Below are 14,566 nucleotides of genomic sequence, written 5' to 3'. Positions count from 1 at the left end.
TATGAGGACACATACAAGGAATTTTCCTTTGGATCATCATTGCTCACAATGCGCTAATACATACAAAACAAACCACATACACACTCTAAACATAAACATGATAGACAGGTTGAGGCAAAGTATGCAGGAGTAAATTATGATAGTTATTATTTTAGTTGTGGATCATGGTGCAAAGGGTTTCAGGGTTTTCATCTGGTTTTACTTCAAATAATAATAAAAACAAAAATAACAACAGATGAGTTGTGGATGGTTATAGGCCTTTTTAACAGGGAAAGCGCTGGTGTAACTAATCAGCCAACAATAATGATGGCTCTATTTCAGTGACCCAAAAACAGTGTAACAGTGTGAGGTAGCCTACATATACACAATACCAGGACCCTGAAACTAAAGCAGCTGAATAGAATTCCGCCATCATTCATTTTGTTATCATTTACAAGTGTTCTTGTCCTACTTTAACATGTCAAAATGCTTGCTTATGTTAACCCATTTAATTGTGGCATTTTAATTGACTAGTGAATTAAAATTAATTTGGTCAGGTCACTGCAAACAATCTCACACAGGCTAAACAGTGGTTTAGAGATAGCCTAGGTGTGGTCAGACATGTGCAGGTGAGTGAAGAGGAAGGACCAGGACACAGCCATACAGTGGTAGATTAGTAGTAGTAGTAGTAGTAGGTGTGAAGTTACAACTAGCAATGTTTGTTCAACATCTATTTTCATCAGGTGTCTTATGCTATAGTTAAGTTTTATGTTTTTGTATTTTCTAAATATGTTTTATTGTAGACCATAGACTAAAAAGGGTAAGGTAGACTCACCATGTGTAGGTCACGTAACAATTTATATGTCAATGAATTAAAACTGACGGTTTATAAAAATTATGGTTCGACTGTGTGTTGCATTTGTTTGCTCGCTTGTTTGCTTGTTAGACAAACACCGGTAGAGGGATTTCGAGCCCGAATGGGACTGTACCAAGAGTGGCGAGTCTGCTGGGGGTCAAATTTACGCTACCTCGTTAGGGGTGGATTATGCCGGTGAATATGTTCAGGTCATCGATGTATTGAAAATCCAGAACATTTTAACCCATTAACTGTAAGCAGCTGAAGGTATAACTCTCGGTCTTTACGGATTCGTTTTGAAAAAGTAGTAACCTAACTTCCCTCACAGAAAATGGTTTACTCTCGCAGTCCTGGTGAGCGTGGGGAAACTACTTTGACTGACACTATGGCGAGCACAGACTCAACGGGTTCGGCAAGTCATTGAAAGGGTGAGTGAACAACTTTGGTCAGTCTTTGTCAAAGTTTTAGCTTACTCTGGATTGATGAAACCATGGATTTTTATCACCTCGGAGGTAGCTACAATATTGCCAACTTAATGAAAGTCATTGACAGGTTGACAATCTCGCAGTCTGCCTTTGGTCGCCACTTACGAGTTGACGACAACAGACACCAAGACTCGCTTAGAAAAGTCAGTGCTTTTAAAGAAACAATAGACACTTTTCCGTGTGGCGCTTTGATATGTGAGCTTGTTCAGCAAAAAGGCCTGCAGAAGTAACCAATTACAGATTTACAATCTCAGGCGAATAAGCGTTTGTCGTATATTGAGCAACAATGGGGTAGTTTGATGTGGCCTCTTTTTTCTTGTGCTTTGTCATGTCAGACACAGACTATCAAATGAAAATTAACAGAAATAGATATATATATATTGCTTGACAAATCTGTGTTAAAACATCGTGTTCCCAGTGTCTGTCATGTAGCCAACATTGAACCTATAATTATGTGTCCTTTCTCTGAATAAAGGCGGAGAGACATGCAGTATTATGGGTCTCAGAGTGCAATAACAGTGTTATTGTGTATGTGCATGTCTGACTGTTAGAGACAACAGAGTCGAGGTAATTGCATGCACATTTTTGTCCTTTGTCTGTCTTCATCTCCTCTGTAGTAGGCTGTTATTATTCTCTGCCTCTGCTTCTCTTGTCTTTCTTTTTAATATCTGCCGAATTCCTCCATACACTTTTTCCTCCATACAGGTCTGTTTCTGTTAATCGTCTCCATTTTCTCTCTGTAATCCCACTTTACTGAGGCAAATGCCTACACAATCTGGACTTTGGTAATAACATCTACATCCTACATGTTATAACTTATTTCCTGTTACATATTGTTCTTATTCTTATTCAATCAGTCAATTTATAGGCTATTATGTTTATATTTTATAGTCATAGTTAATATTTAACTACGATCTACTGCACTGTTCAATCCCTGCACTGTTCACTTTTTCACTATCGCCATTGCACACAGTCTACCATAGTATCTTACCTTATCATGGTCATTGCGTTTCTGTGAGTGATTTTTAGTTTTATTCTTATGTATGTGTGATACATATGTGTATATGTGTTAAATGTTTATGTGCCTAAAATTTCCTTTGGAATGAATAGATAGCCTTTATTATTTTTTTTAGTATAAAATAAAGTATATCTATCTATCTATCTATCTATCTATCTATCTATCTATCTATCTAACATGAGGGCATTGAAATACAAGAATCTCAGCAGCCATGTTTACTGTAGCTGACTGTAGAGTAGACTGCCCCCTCTGTTGTTATTTTTTAGCACTCTGGGAACAGGTTTCCATGCAGTTGTTGAAAGCTGTCAGAGTGGACAGAGTACACTCCCTCCTTTCAATTTATCCCAAAGCCTCACCCTCACAACTGATAAGAACTGCCCTTTGTTTTCTGTTTTACCCACTGAAGAATGTCTACCAAAATATGTGAAGTTAGCTGGTGTTTTCATTTTTGTTCAGGGATGCACCTCCATTCTTGAGTCAAGATTCTACTGGTGCACTTTTGTGTGTTTCATAGTACTTATTTCCTTTTTTTGAAGGGACAATATCCTCTAATTGAATTGGAAATCAACTCATACTTACATTGAACCCATCTTTGTTCTGTGTTAGCCCCTACTTTGTTTTCCCAGCTTATTTCATTTGGTAATAGTCCAGCTCAACTCTGACCCCCTAGCATGGTGGGTTGAGTGTTTGTCCCACCCCCATAACTCATAACATCCTGCCCAGTCTCAGTGCACTTCTTTATTATTGGTAACCATAAACAGACATTAAAGTAAGTGAGAGAGATTAACTGTAATGCTAATATTTATACTAATGTATACTTATTGTGGCAATACAAACATTTTTTGATTCTGATTTCTGTTTCTGATTTTAATAAACACACAATGTTAGAGAAGGACCGGGCACCCCAGAAACACAGCGATGCGTAATGCCATGGTTTCGTTTAGGGCCGTGCAAGTGAGACAGAATTTAAATCACACAAAAAGGGATTAACTACAAAAGTGTAACATGATCCTGGAATCTTCAGGTAATGAAAAAAGTATGTTTGAGAGAAAAGGGGAAAAAAAGCCATATGTGTGCAGTGGATTGCTACAACAGGGCCTGAAAACAGGCAAAGAAGGATCTAGAATGACGCTGGTATAGGGACATTTTTAAACTGTTCAGTCATTTAGTCTGTGTGTTGGCTTATATTCAAAGTTGCACCCGGTTTCATGCATGCAGCTGATATCATATTTCCTAGAGCAGAACCAGAAAGACCACCCTGAGCAAAAGTCTGGTTCTTATAATAACACTTTCATGCCAGTGTAGTGATTGAAATATGCATACATTGTACGTTGTCATTACACATCACAGAGGTCTCTCACATTAAATAAGCACATCCAATTACTTGAACCTGTGATATGGTAGATAGTTAATCGTAACGTCTGCGTAGCGAGTATCACAGTGTAAGCTACTGGTGTAGGAGACTCACTGGGAACAAACCTTGTCAATATGTGAGTTTAATGGGAATTTTGCTTTTGTTCTGACCTAACCTGAATGAGACAAACATCATGTTTGTGTGCAGTTTGAGGTTTTCTTAAATGGTGAGCTTAGCGTAGTGTATCTTAATCACTGGATGTCTGTGGGATCAAGTAGCAGCTCTCTGCATAGGTATGCAGGAGAAATACTCCACTGTACTTCATAGTATTAAACCCTCAACAAAACCTAAGATCTTTTCTCAGGAACAAACAAAATCCTAAGAGGCACATCAATATTATAAACTACTGCTTCCGCTGTGGGTCCATGTAAACAGGAAGCGGGTTTGATGTTTAATGTAACTTAAAATATTTTTTACATTCAACTTTGAACTGAAATTAGTAGTTGGCCTAGATATTCATCTTTGGAGAAAAGTTGCTACCCGTTCCCAAAGACAGTAACTGAAATAAACTTGACTAAGCTCCTTCTATCAAACAAGGCTGCTCATAATTCAATACTGTCATTTTATTGTTTCTCAAAAAAGTTCATTTTAACCTGCATGAAGTAAAAAAAGTGAGTTTGTTGCAATCTAAACTAAGTAGGAAACAACAGTGAATCATGGTATATGTAATTTCATTTTCTGAAAAAGAAATTGATTATGGATACAATAATTAAACATGAATGGCTGTTTTTGGCTGCAATACTGGAAAAGTCACTTTATTTTGGCACATTAGTGCAACAATTCATTATTACATCACATTATTCATTTCTACATTTATTACGGCATTTTGCTCCTTGATTTGCATCATTGCAGACAATGGCCTCTTAAATCCAAATATATTAAGGAGAGCCACCACAGTACAAACAGGACATGTTCTCATTGGGTCTTTGATGAATGTTTATATGCAGTTGTTGCACATGACTGAGGGCAGATTTACGGGGCTTTAAATGTACACAAACACAGAGGAACCAGCATGCTTCCTCCGAAACTCCCATGTGACATACTCTGACTGTGAACACTGACAATGCATCATTTTGTCTCCATCCATGAATATTCATTACACTGGTGCCACTGTGCCGTATAACTGACCACAGTCCTTATCACAAGCAATGCCACAATAGAGCTCTCATGAGTCTGGACAAAATTACCTAATCCCTCAACTCCATGATTCATCGTTACTTCACACTGACCGTAAATGCCGCTGCATGTTGACAGCTCACAAAAATAGATGCATAATAATGCCTTGTGGCCTTAAGGATTTGTAGTGCATGAGACCCCATTTACGCTTTTATCCTTATCCAGATACAGAACACATATTAATGCAAAGTGAAAATGAAACCTGAGCCTGGAAGTGACATAGCTCAGTTGTCATGTACACACTCAAGGTTTTGTTTACTTACTGTGCTGTTAAAAATGGGCCCAGAACAAGCTGTAACATGTCAAGAGCGTTAAAATTCCAAGGAAGTCTGCTGACATTTCTTCATAACCAATAATTCACTCACTTCCCATTGCCCCACCTCCCCTTCTCTCTCAGGTAGACGAATAAACACCATGGTGGGAGTGGAGTGCAGGTCTGAGCAGGCGAGGGTGTGATCTCTCTGCAATCGGTCGACAAAGAGAGCGACGGCCGGACAGATCGAGACTGTCAGAGGACCAGAAGAATGGCTCAGAATGTTAACTTTGACCTGAATCACCCTCTCGTGGAAGCTGGAATTGAGTGAGTGATAAATTAGCCCTCCATATCTCTTCACATTACTCCTGTTTTCTTTTTTAGTTTCTGTGTTTGGTCTGCTGTTTCAAGCTGTCAGCTTACCTAGCGCTATTCAACATGAAGGCTGTGAGGGTGGAAGGAAAATAAGGAACCAAGATGACAGGATTAGTTTAGTGTTCATGTCTTGTTGACAAGGCAGTTCAAAATGCAGTGTCCCAGAGGCTTTCATTGAAGGTGTGTGTGTGTGTTTGTGTGTGTGTGTGTGTGTGTGTGTGTGTGTGAGGCCTGATTGGCTTCTGTCTGGCCCTCTTCTTGTGCTATCTGTGTAAAAGTACTAAGTCTATGAGAACTGGACTTACTGTATTTTCTTCTTCTGACAATCAGTCCAGCTTTGACAGAATATCTAGATAGTGCAGGAAGAGGATCACAAAGAAGGCAGTCTGGGATGTATTGCCTACCAATGAATGAAAATGACTTCACAGACTCTTCCTGGGCTGTTTGGTTGCAGTTTCCATACGTATTCCATGAGAATACTTATGGCTGAGTCAGAAGGTTATTGTTTTATCTGTAGTGCTGGTAGTGGCCAACAGTATTCAGAGCACTCTGGATCTGTATAAAAGTGTGTCTTTGAATATAGCCTGTATTTCTGAGCCTGCATCTCCCTCTTTTCTGTCTTTGTATCTGTACTTAATGCCCATGTGTCCCTCTGTCAGGAGCCCAGCAGACGAGGAAGGGGTTCATGACTCGTTCAGCTTGCTGATAGCAGAGCAGAGTCAGGATGGAGGACTGTCTGATGCCTTCGAGCTGCAGCAGCTGCAGAGACAACTGGACGAGGAGGATCGGGGTACTCTGTTTGAGAGCAAAAAGATGCATGTCTGCATGCATAAAGCTGAATTTGTACAAATGTTTGTGAATATGATATTGTAACATAAAATGTATATGTGTTGGTTTTGGTGTTGGTTGGTTTCACACAGTAAAAAGCAAACCAGCAAACAAACAAACCAAACAACAGACAGTTGTAAAGTGGCATTAAATAAAAGCTATTGTAAAGTTAAGTGGGGTGGCCATAGTGCAAAATATATTGCAATGTAAGTAAGTGATGTGAAATTAAATTGAATAACATGTAATTAAATAATATAGCAAAAGTAAGTAACCATAATATAGATTATATTGACGTGTAACCATAATATAAATAAGTACTCGTAGTGGAAAAATATAAATACAGATAATAAAAAATACATAGTCATATATTCGTATATTGATATTGTAAGATGGCTTAATGTCATTTTCTGATCTTAAAAGCTACAAAAATAAATAATTTTGTCTGTGTTTCCCAGCAGTAGCAATATTTTTCATATGTGTTCTTTCTTCTAATTCCACAGACAATGTAGCCTATATGTCCAGCCCTGGACATGAGTTTAGGGATAGGAGGCAGATGCAAAGGGACCTGGAATGGCAGGATAATGAAGGACAGGCAGACCCTCTCATGGGTGAACGTTGGTCCTCGGCAACCATGAAGGTCCTGTCCTCCATGCCCAGTCGCACAATCGGTGAGTCCTGCAGAAGGCCAGCGAAAATTCTGATGCAGATAGTTTAGAGATACATTTGGTGGCCCTTTTTGTGGCACTGTGGACTGCTGCTGTTTGCCATCTCCGAGTAATTCAACATTAAAAGCTAAATGGGATTCACTGGCTGTTGTGGCAGAAATCTCTCCTGGAGGTCATTCAGTGGCCGCTGTTTGGCTAGGTAGCACCGATGAGAACTAGAATTGAGCAGACAATAAATAATTCAAAGGGGTGCGGAAATGATTGTGCAGCGGTGTTGTTTTTTGTAATATGTGTTAGGGACATACTAAGCTCATAAGTGAATCCCTGAGAAAAGGATATGTTTGCATGTTTTGTTTTTAAATCCTTTAGAAATGTAGCTAGTCCCACTGGGAAAATGGGAGTACAAACTGTTTATGGCTTTACAAACCAAAAAGGATAAAAAGTTGCTGATTGACAAACACAAAATCTTAAAAATCTTCTGCTTGGCTCTGTGCCGCAGCCTAATGTGATAGGCTACAGAAGAGGTGTCCTGCTGTTTTTTAATTGGAATATTTGAACGTCACTAAAAGACCTCAAGCTCCTCTAAGGGTTGAGCCAACTTTTACCACCCTTGGTTTGTTCTAACCAATTCAAAGCCCAGTAAAGAATGTTAAGTTGCTCAGAACAAGGAGTCTCATTCTTGTTCCTGAAAAAATTTGCGTTTTTTGGGTTTCACCGCACAGGAAACACTGTATGCATATTGTAATTTGCTCTTGTTGAAAGTGCCTTACAGTACAATACTAAACCATCAAAGCATGGGTTGGTTAGTGGAGCCTGAACACTTGATGCTGCACATGTTGAGCTACAGCATAAAAGATAAAAACAGACTGTTTCTGTTGAGCAGAGTTTCATGGGGAAGCAGTCATCTTCCTGTCAGAAACTGTGGCAGATCAGGTGCCTCAGCTTGTTGTTGAAGATGACTCGATAGCCAATTTCCTTAGCTGTGCCACTGCCACATGATAAATTTGCTGGTTTGAACGTAGCAGTGAGAGATAACTGTTTATCTTTCAGTACTCCCTCTCTACATGTTATACTCTCTTCAGTTGTGCGGTTGGGCATCTTCCATTGGTTCTTATGCACAATACAGTGAATTGTAATATCCCTGTTGTTGTGTTTTTTAATGAGTATTTCAAAAATGTACCTGAAGTTTGGTGTAATGTCAAGCCTTGTGCCAAGGAACAATTAATTTGTACTTGGGACAACACTGTTGCTTAAGGGATGTCCATGAGACGCAACGTCCCTGAGTGCAGCCTGGGACTTTGGTTAAATAAAATGGTTGTTTCATTCAAAACTATGAAACTATGTAAAGAATAGAGATAGATACGACCAATCCTGAAGCCACTGTCTTGATGCAACAAAAGGTTGTGGAATGTAGTGTTGACGTATCACCTTTGAGGTAGGAAATGCTGCTCATCCCATCTCTGAACAGTCTGATCCTCTTTCTCTGTCAGGTCGCAGCAGGGGGGCCATCATCTCTCAGTACTACAACAGGACCATGCAGCTTCGGAGACGCCGGCAGAGCAGACCCGCCATCCGGGACTTCTCTCGCTCTGCCAGACCGAGCATACGAGGCTACGGCATAGAGGTCGACACTACCGAGGCAGAGGGTGGGAAAAATGACTTGCATTGATAAGACACTAGAACAAAAACTAATCTGCGCTTGACAGGTTCATAATGTAAATACCGCTGTACCTGTGTGTTTTACAGTTAGTAAAAGGGATCGTTTGGTGAACAACCTGCAGAACCTCTCAGTGAGTGACAGAGTCAGGATGCTCCGAGGGATGCCTCTCAGCGTGGCTGAGAAGAGTGAACTCAGGTAGATGTGGTCCGGGTTCTCTTTATTCCTATCTAGATTGTTGTCTTTTTTTTATGTATCAGTCTGAATTTCTGCATGTGTCTCTCTGTCTTCAGGAGTTTAGCTTTACAAAAGGAAAAACACACACTTTCTGGAAGTCAGATACCATGTTGCAGTCAACTCAAATATTACATCATCATTGTAAGTCACTTACACAACCACTTCCTGTATTTTTCTTTTACCTTTGACAGAGTATCTAGATACAATACCAGTTTTTATTTTTAGTTACCCCTTCGTAAATTATTCTCCCCTCAAGATCCAATTAATGTATAGTATTTCCTGTAGATGTTATTAAGGCAGTGTAATCACTCTGTTGCCTCAGCATTGATGGCTTTGAGGGTTTGAGTCACAGATTTCAGACTCTTAATGACAAACCCATGCTCCTGTGTACACTTGAAACCTGAAATTGTACTGCTACATTGTGAGTCATTTCCAGTCCAGCAAGGATATGTTTCTGTGTCACTGTTTCTTTTTTCTTAAATAATGATACACAGTGCAATATGAAAATAAGTGATTGTTGATTTAGACATTACAATGATTTTCTCTCCCCTTGTTCTCTCACACTTTCTCCTCCCAGGGTGCAAGACAGAGTTGGTACAGCTGGCTGAACTTCCTGCACTCCCTTCAGCTGTGGCAAGTGGCGCTCAAGAGAGTGAGCGGTCGTTTTGGCACTGGTGTCCTCTCGTACTTCCTGTTCCTTAAGACCCTACTCTTCTTTAACTTCTTCCTGTTCCTGGTGACGGGTGCGTTCATGGTGCTGCCTCAGGCAGTGCACCCTCCAGTGCTGCCTGCGGGGCGAAGCTCCTTCTCTGGACTGGAGCTCCTCACTGGAGCGGTAAGCTCTGTGCTTATTGCGACTTGAAACTTAACTTAACACTGTGGATGAACTCTTCTCTTGTGTCAGTTAAACTTTTGAAATAAAAAATATTTGGATATCAGTATTTATGTTTTAATGAAGTAGGAGTAGAACTAGTAAAGCAACATTGTTTAACATTGGATTATATTGCAATTTGGCGTCCCTACAGTTTCACAGTGCAATTCAACTCTACGCCTCTGTTGTAAATATGCACAGCTGTACACGTGCATTTGTTATGATGACATGAATACTTTACTTAGGATTCAAAAGTTGTGAGTCGACAACTTTGCTAACACAGCCACTCTCTCCTCTCTTCTTGGCTCTTCTTCTCTGCAATGATGTCAATAGAGGCTGCAGAACTCCTTCTCACAGCTGTCCAAAACCAGAAAACCTTTTCTCCATAAAATATGTTAGTTGCGTAAAGCATTACAGCACAATTCCCAGGAGATCGTACCTGCGCTCATCAAAGTTACATAGTGTGAGAACAGGCGTTTGGGGCACACATTCAATAATGTAGCATTAAAAATTATTTTGAAGCTGTTATTGTAAGGTAAAATAGTTACATAATGTTGCTTTAAACATGTCTAGGGGGCATCTTTAAGTTTAAAAGTATGTGATCCAAGTAAATAATCATATTCTCTTTGTCGGTTTTGACCCAAACAAATCCCTGTTTCTCTATCTCCTTTTGTCTCAGGGCTATTTCTCAGACACGGTGATGTACTATGGATACTACTGTAATTACACACTGCGTGAGAGCTGCAGGGATGATGGTGGAGTGCAGAATGTCTCTTTTTCCAATCGAACCAGGCTGGACTGTGTGTCGAAGCACCTCTCTTATAACATGCCACTGGCATACTTTTTTACCATAGGAGTGGCTTTCTTCATCACATGTATCATTCTTGTGTACAGGTACGGTGTTGTTTCTTTATTTATTTATTTTAACGAAGACAGAAATGCACATTTAAACACAAAAATAACTGACATAACTAGTTTTAAATGGAACAATATTATTTCATGAAGCATGTTATTGTGCAATTTCCCAACAGCATGTCAAAGTCGTTTGGTCAGAGCTTCCGAATCGATAAATCTCACAGTATTTTGGCTATGAAGGTCCTCTGCTCCTGGGACTTTAAGGTCATCAAGAAAACTTCTGTCAAACTCATGTCTGAGAATATCAGCACCCAGCTCAAGGTACAGGCATGCAAACGCATGTACGCACACACACACACACACACACACACATCTGTGTCTCCTTCTCTTAAGTAATTGCTAGACAGGAATGCCATGATCTGATACATTCTTTCCCTTCTTTATCTCTGTTTTCTTTATAATGTTCCTACTCTGTCCCTCCCTTTCTCTCTCTCTCTCTCTCCCTCTCCCTCTCTCTCTCTCTCTCTGTCCTGCCTGTCCCACCTCTTCCTCACCAGGAGCTGCTAGCAGAGGTGGATCAAAAGCACGTCAAGAACACAGCGTGCCAGAAGCTGTGGAGACTGATGGTTCATGGCCTGGCATGGACTATCTGCATAGCGAGCACCACAGCCTGTCTACTTGCTATTTACTACTTTTCTGATTACATGCACGAGGTGAGGCGGGGTGGTTTCAGGGTCCAAAGTCAACATCTCCTAAGGATCCAAATGTTTGTTGCTGTTTGCTGTCCTGTATGTTGTTGTTACACAGTCTTTGGTTTTTCTGGTTCGTAAAGCAGCCATTCATACATACAGTATGTTGCTGCTGGCCACCATACTTTCTGTCAGACAAGTCCAAGCAAATCAATGGTACTAAGATTCTAAGATTATTTTTTTGGGGCATTTTATGTCTTTATTCGACAGTACAGCTGAAGAAATGAAAGGGGAGAGAGAGGGGGAATGACATGCAGCAAAGGGCCAAAGGTCAGAGTCGAACCACGGCCCGCTGCGTTGAGGAGTAAACCTCTGTATATGGGCGCCTGCTCTACCAACTATCTGGGCACCCAACTTCTATCTATCTATCTATATATACATTATATATATATATTTCAAACAAACTGCTGATGGTAGCTGGGTTGGCTCAGTTGGTAGAGCAGGCGCACATATACTGTACATAGAGTTTTATGCCTCAACGCAGAGGTCCAGGGTTTGAGTCCGACCTGTGATGATTTCTTGCTTATCTTCCCCCTTTCTCTCTCCCCTTTCTCACCCTGCTGTCCGGTCCAATACAGGTGGACTGCCACCTGGCTGCACTTGTTTCATACAAAACACTACAATCTAAACTTGCTCTCTGGTGACTCTTATGGTGGTATCAAATAAAGACGTGCTGGCTCACAGCAGTGCTGCTAATTGCTAGGAGTATCCATCCATCCATCCATCTTCATCCGCTAGAAGGAGTAAAGCAACACAAATCTGTTTATAAATATATACAGTGAAAGAAGTCATTTCTGACAGCTGGAAGATGACATGACAACCAGCAGTAACATTATGGAGCACATCATCTAGCTCCTTGTTCTCTCTCCCCTACAGAACCTCCAGCAAAGTTCTCGTAATGCCGACAAGAACCCGTTGTTGAATGAGGCTAGCCTGCTGGCTCTCCCCGTGGTGGTGTCCCTTATCAACCAGCTGCTGCCAGGCCTGTTCAACCTTGCAGCCTGGATGGAGGACTATGAGTCGCCTTCCGTACGCACATATGTCGCCATCTGCAGGTAGAAAGAGCAGAGGAACAGCACGCTGCGAGTGTACAGATGTCACAGTTTAAGAGAGTGCAGAACTGATGTGTTTCAGTTGGTAACATGTTGTTTGCTGTCTGCGTTTGTAGAAACTTGATGTTGAAAGTAAGCGTTCTTGGACTCCTGTGCTACCACTGGCTCGGTCGGGTGGCTGCTAACCCTAAAAGTATTGGACTGACGGTAACATAAATGATGAGACATAATTTTCACCCTCATACTACCAGAGCACACACCTTTCTATTGTCTAAGCTCTGTTAAGGAATGTTAATAATCATGATCATTTGAGTTTATGTTGCTCAGTGCTGTGTGTAACGGCTGACTCTGTGCTCTGTTTCCAAACTACTCTCTCCAGTGCTGGGAGAGTTTTGTTGGCCAGGAGCTTTATCGTTTCCTACTTATGGACTTCATCTTCACTCTACTGGACACCTTGTTCGGAGAATTTCTTTGGAGGTTGGTCATTCATAAAAAATTAAAAGTGTTATGTATTTCTTTCTCTTTTGTTTTTTAAAGTAATAGGAAAATGTACCACCAGATAAAAATCATGTTTGCTTTTTTCTAGCAGAGCTTACATTGAGTTTCTAAAAATGTGAGGTTTTAAACTCACTTCTTCTGCTGTTCTCTACAGGTTGTTTTCTGAGAAGGTGCTGAAGAGGAGGAGGAAACCAGTATTTGATATCCCCAGGAACGTCCTTGAACTTATCTACGGACAGACGTTGGCCTGGTACTAAACCCGCTGTTAAGATGTACACATAGTTATGTTCAGTAAAGTTTAATAGTTTCTGGGTAATGACAATAAACTTTGTGTTGTTTTTTTCATTTCAGGTTGGGTGTTCTCTTCACTCCTCTCCTGCCAGCAGTGCAGATTCTCAAACTCTTGCTGCTCTTTTACATTAAAAAGGTGACTGCATGGAAATGCTAAACATGAAAGCTTAAACTGAAATAATGAAACGTTTGGACAGTCAACGTTCAACAAATACACTTTTAATTTCCCCTGTTTTTTTAATTTATACTCTGTAGTTGTGTGTGCCTTCAGAAACTCCCAGCCTATTATACAGCTTCAATTTTTTTGTCCCTTTTTGACCCTGGATCTATTCTCTGTAAATAATGTCAGTATCATAACCATATAGTATGTGCCATATACACTGTGTAAAATGTGTCTCCTAGTCAAATAGTATAATATCTTTTTAATGTGACAGTTGTTAAAGCTCTGATGTCATGTCTGCTAAATGCGTGCTCATTTTGACTTTCTATCTTGAGCATGAAAGTTAATCTGAGACCTTGACACCAGTAGTTTGACAAGAAAATCGTGAACTCAGTGGACCCCTCCTAGTTTTGCGAGATTTATGATTTTGGAGGTGGTGACCTTCGATCCCGGCCTGTGTTTTCTCTCCTAACAGAGCAGCGTAATGATGAACTGTCAGGCCCCCAGGAAGCCATACAGAGTCAGCCAGATGACCACCGTCTTCATCACTCTCCTCTGCTTCCCCTCCTTCCTCGGTGCCTCCGTGTGTGTCACAATCACCATGTGGAGGTATGCATACAAAACATTTTGGGGCTGTTAACCCCTTCGAAAAAATTGTTTGATCTTTAAAAAACAAGTTACCTTACATGGAATCCATATGACAAGTTAACTGGCAACATAGTGTCAAGCAGAGGTACTGTTGCTATAGATACCTGTAGTTAAATATACTTTGCACATTGATTTAGATCATGGGTTAAACTATTTAAGAGAGCTATGTCTGCTGTCTTGTTCAGACACTTGCCACAGATTCACCTCATTGATTGAGAAAAGGTCAAATAAAAAAAGTCTCCTGTGTGACACATAAAGATTTCAGTCTCAACATTTGTCTTCTGTCCTCAGCATCACGCCCTCGTCATCGTGCGGTCCGTTCCGAGAGCTCAAAACAATGTTCCAGGCGGGGAAACGGTGGGTGGAAGAACTAGAAAAAGATAATCCCAACCTGTCCGTGCTGGCCAGGGCTCACTCCTACCTGGTGGAAAACCCTTTCTTCCTGTTTGTGGGAGCAGGCATCTTCTTGTGAGTACACACACACACACACACACACACA

The 14,566-nt window shown here is 40.6% G+C and overlaps 1 protein-coding gene across 2 annotated transcripts in view; it reads left to right on the top strand.

Annotated features, from left to right (window-relative positions):
- The first annotated feature begins 1,014 nt into the window (after positions 1-1,014).
- tmc6b (transmembrane channel-like 6b) overlaps positions 1,015-14,566 on the top strand; it is a 14,443-nt gene continuing 891 nt past the window's right edge. Inside the window, exons 1-18 of one of the 2 annotated variants that reach the window (XM_032540697.1) lie at positions 1,015-1,263; positions 5,326-5,508; positions 6,216-6,346; positions 6,885-7,052; positions 8,540-8,695; positions 8,796-8,904; positions 9,000-9,084; positions 9,521-9,778; positions 10,494-10,708; positions 10,846-10,990; positions 11,227-11,382; positions 12,295-12,473; positions 12,587-12,677; positions 12,850-12,947; positions 13,123-13,218; positions 13,320-13,395; positions 13,895-14,028; positions 14,359-14,535. In XM_032540697.1, the coding sequence (XP_032396588.1) occupies positions 5,453-5,508; positions 6,216-6,346; positions 6,885-7,052; positions 8,540-8,695; positions 8,796-8,904; positions 9,000-9,084; positions 9,521-9,778; positions 10,494-10,708; positions 10,846-10,990; positions 11,227-11,382; positions 12,295-12,473; positions 12,587-12,677; positions 12,850-12,947; positions 13,123-13,218; positions 13,320-13,395; positions 13,895-14,028; positions 14,359-14,535 (2,330 nt within the window). In that variant the 5' untranslated portion in view covers positions 1,015-1,263; positions 5,326-5,452. Of the gene's footprint in view, positions 1,264-1,772; positions 1,888-5,325; positions 5,509-6,215; positions 6,347-6,884; positions 7,053-8,539; positions 8,696-8,795; positions 8,905-8,999; positions 9,085-9,520; positions 9,779-10,493; positions 10,709-10,845; positions 10,991-11,226; positions 11,383-12,294; positions 12,474-12,586; positions 12,678-12,849; positions 12,948-13,122; positions 13,219-13,319; positions 13,396-13,894; positions 14,029-14,358; positions 14,536-14,566 lie in introns of those variants that run through there. The other variant, XM_032540706.1, reaches the window with a different exon arrangement.

This window comes from Etheostoma spectabile, chromosome 2, assembly GCF_008692095.1.
Source record: "Etheostoma spectabile isolate EspeVRDwgs_2016 chromosome 2, UIUC_Espe_1.0, whole genome shotgun sequence".
In the NCBI taxonomy this organism is placed as follows: Eukaryota; Metazoa; Chordata; class Actinopteri; order Perciformes; family Percidae; genus Etheostoma; species Etheostoma spectabile.
Note: the sequence above shows the minus strand (reverse complement) of the source record. Positions and strands in the feature narration are given on the sequence as shown.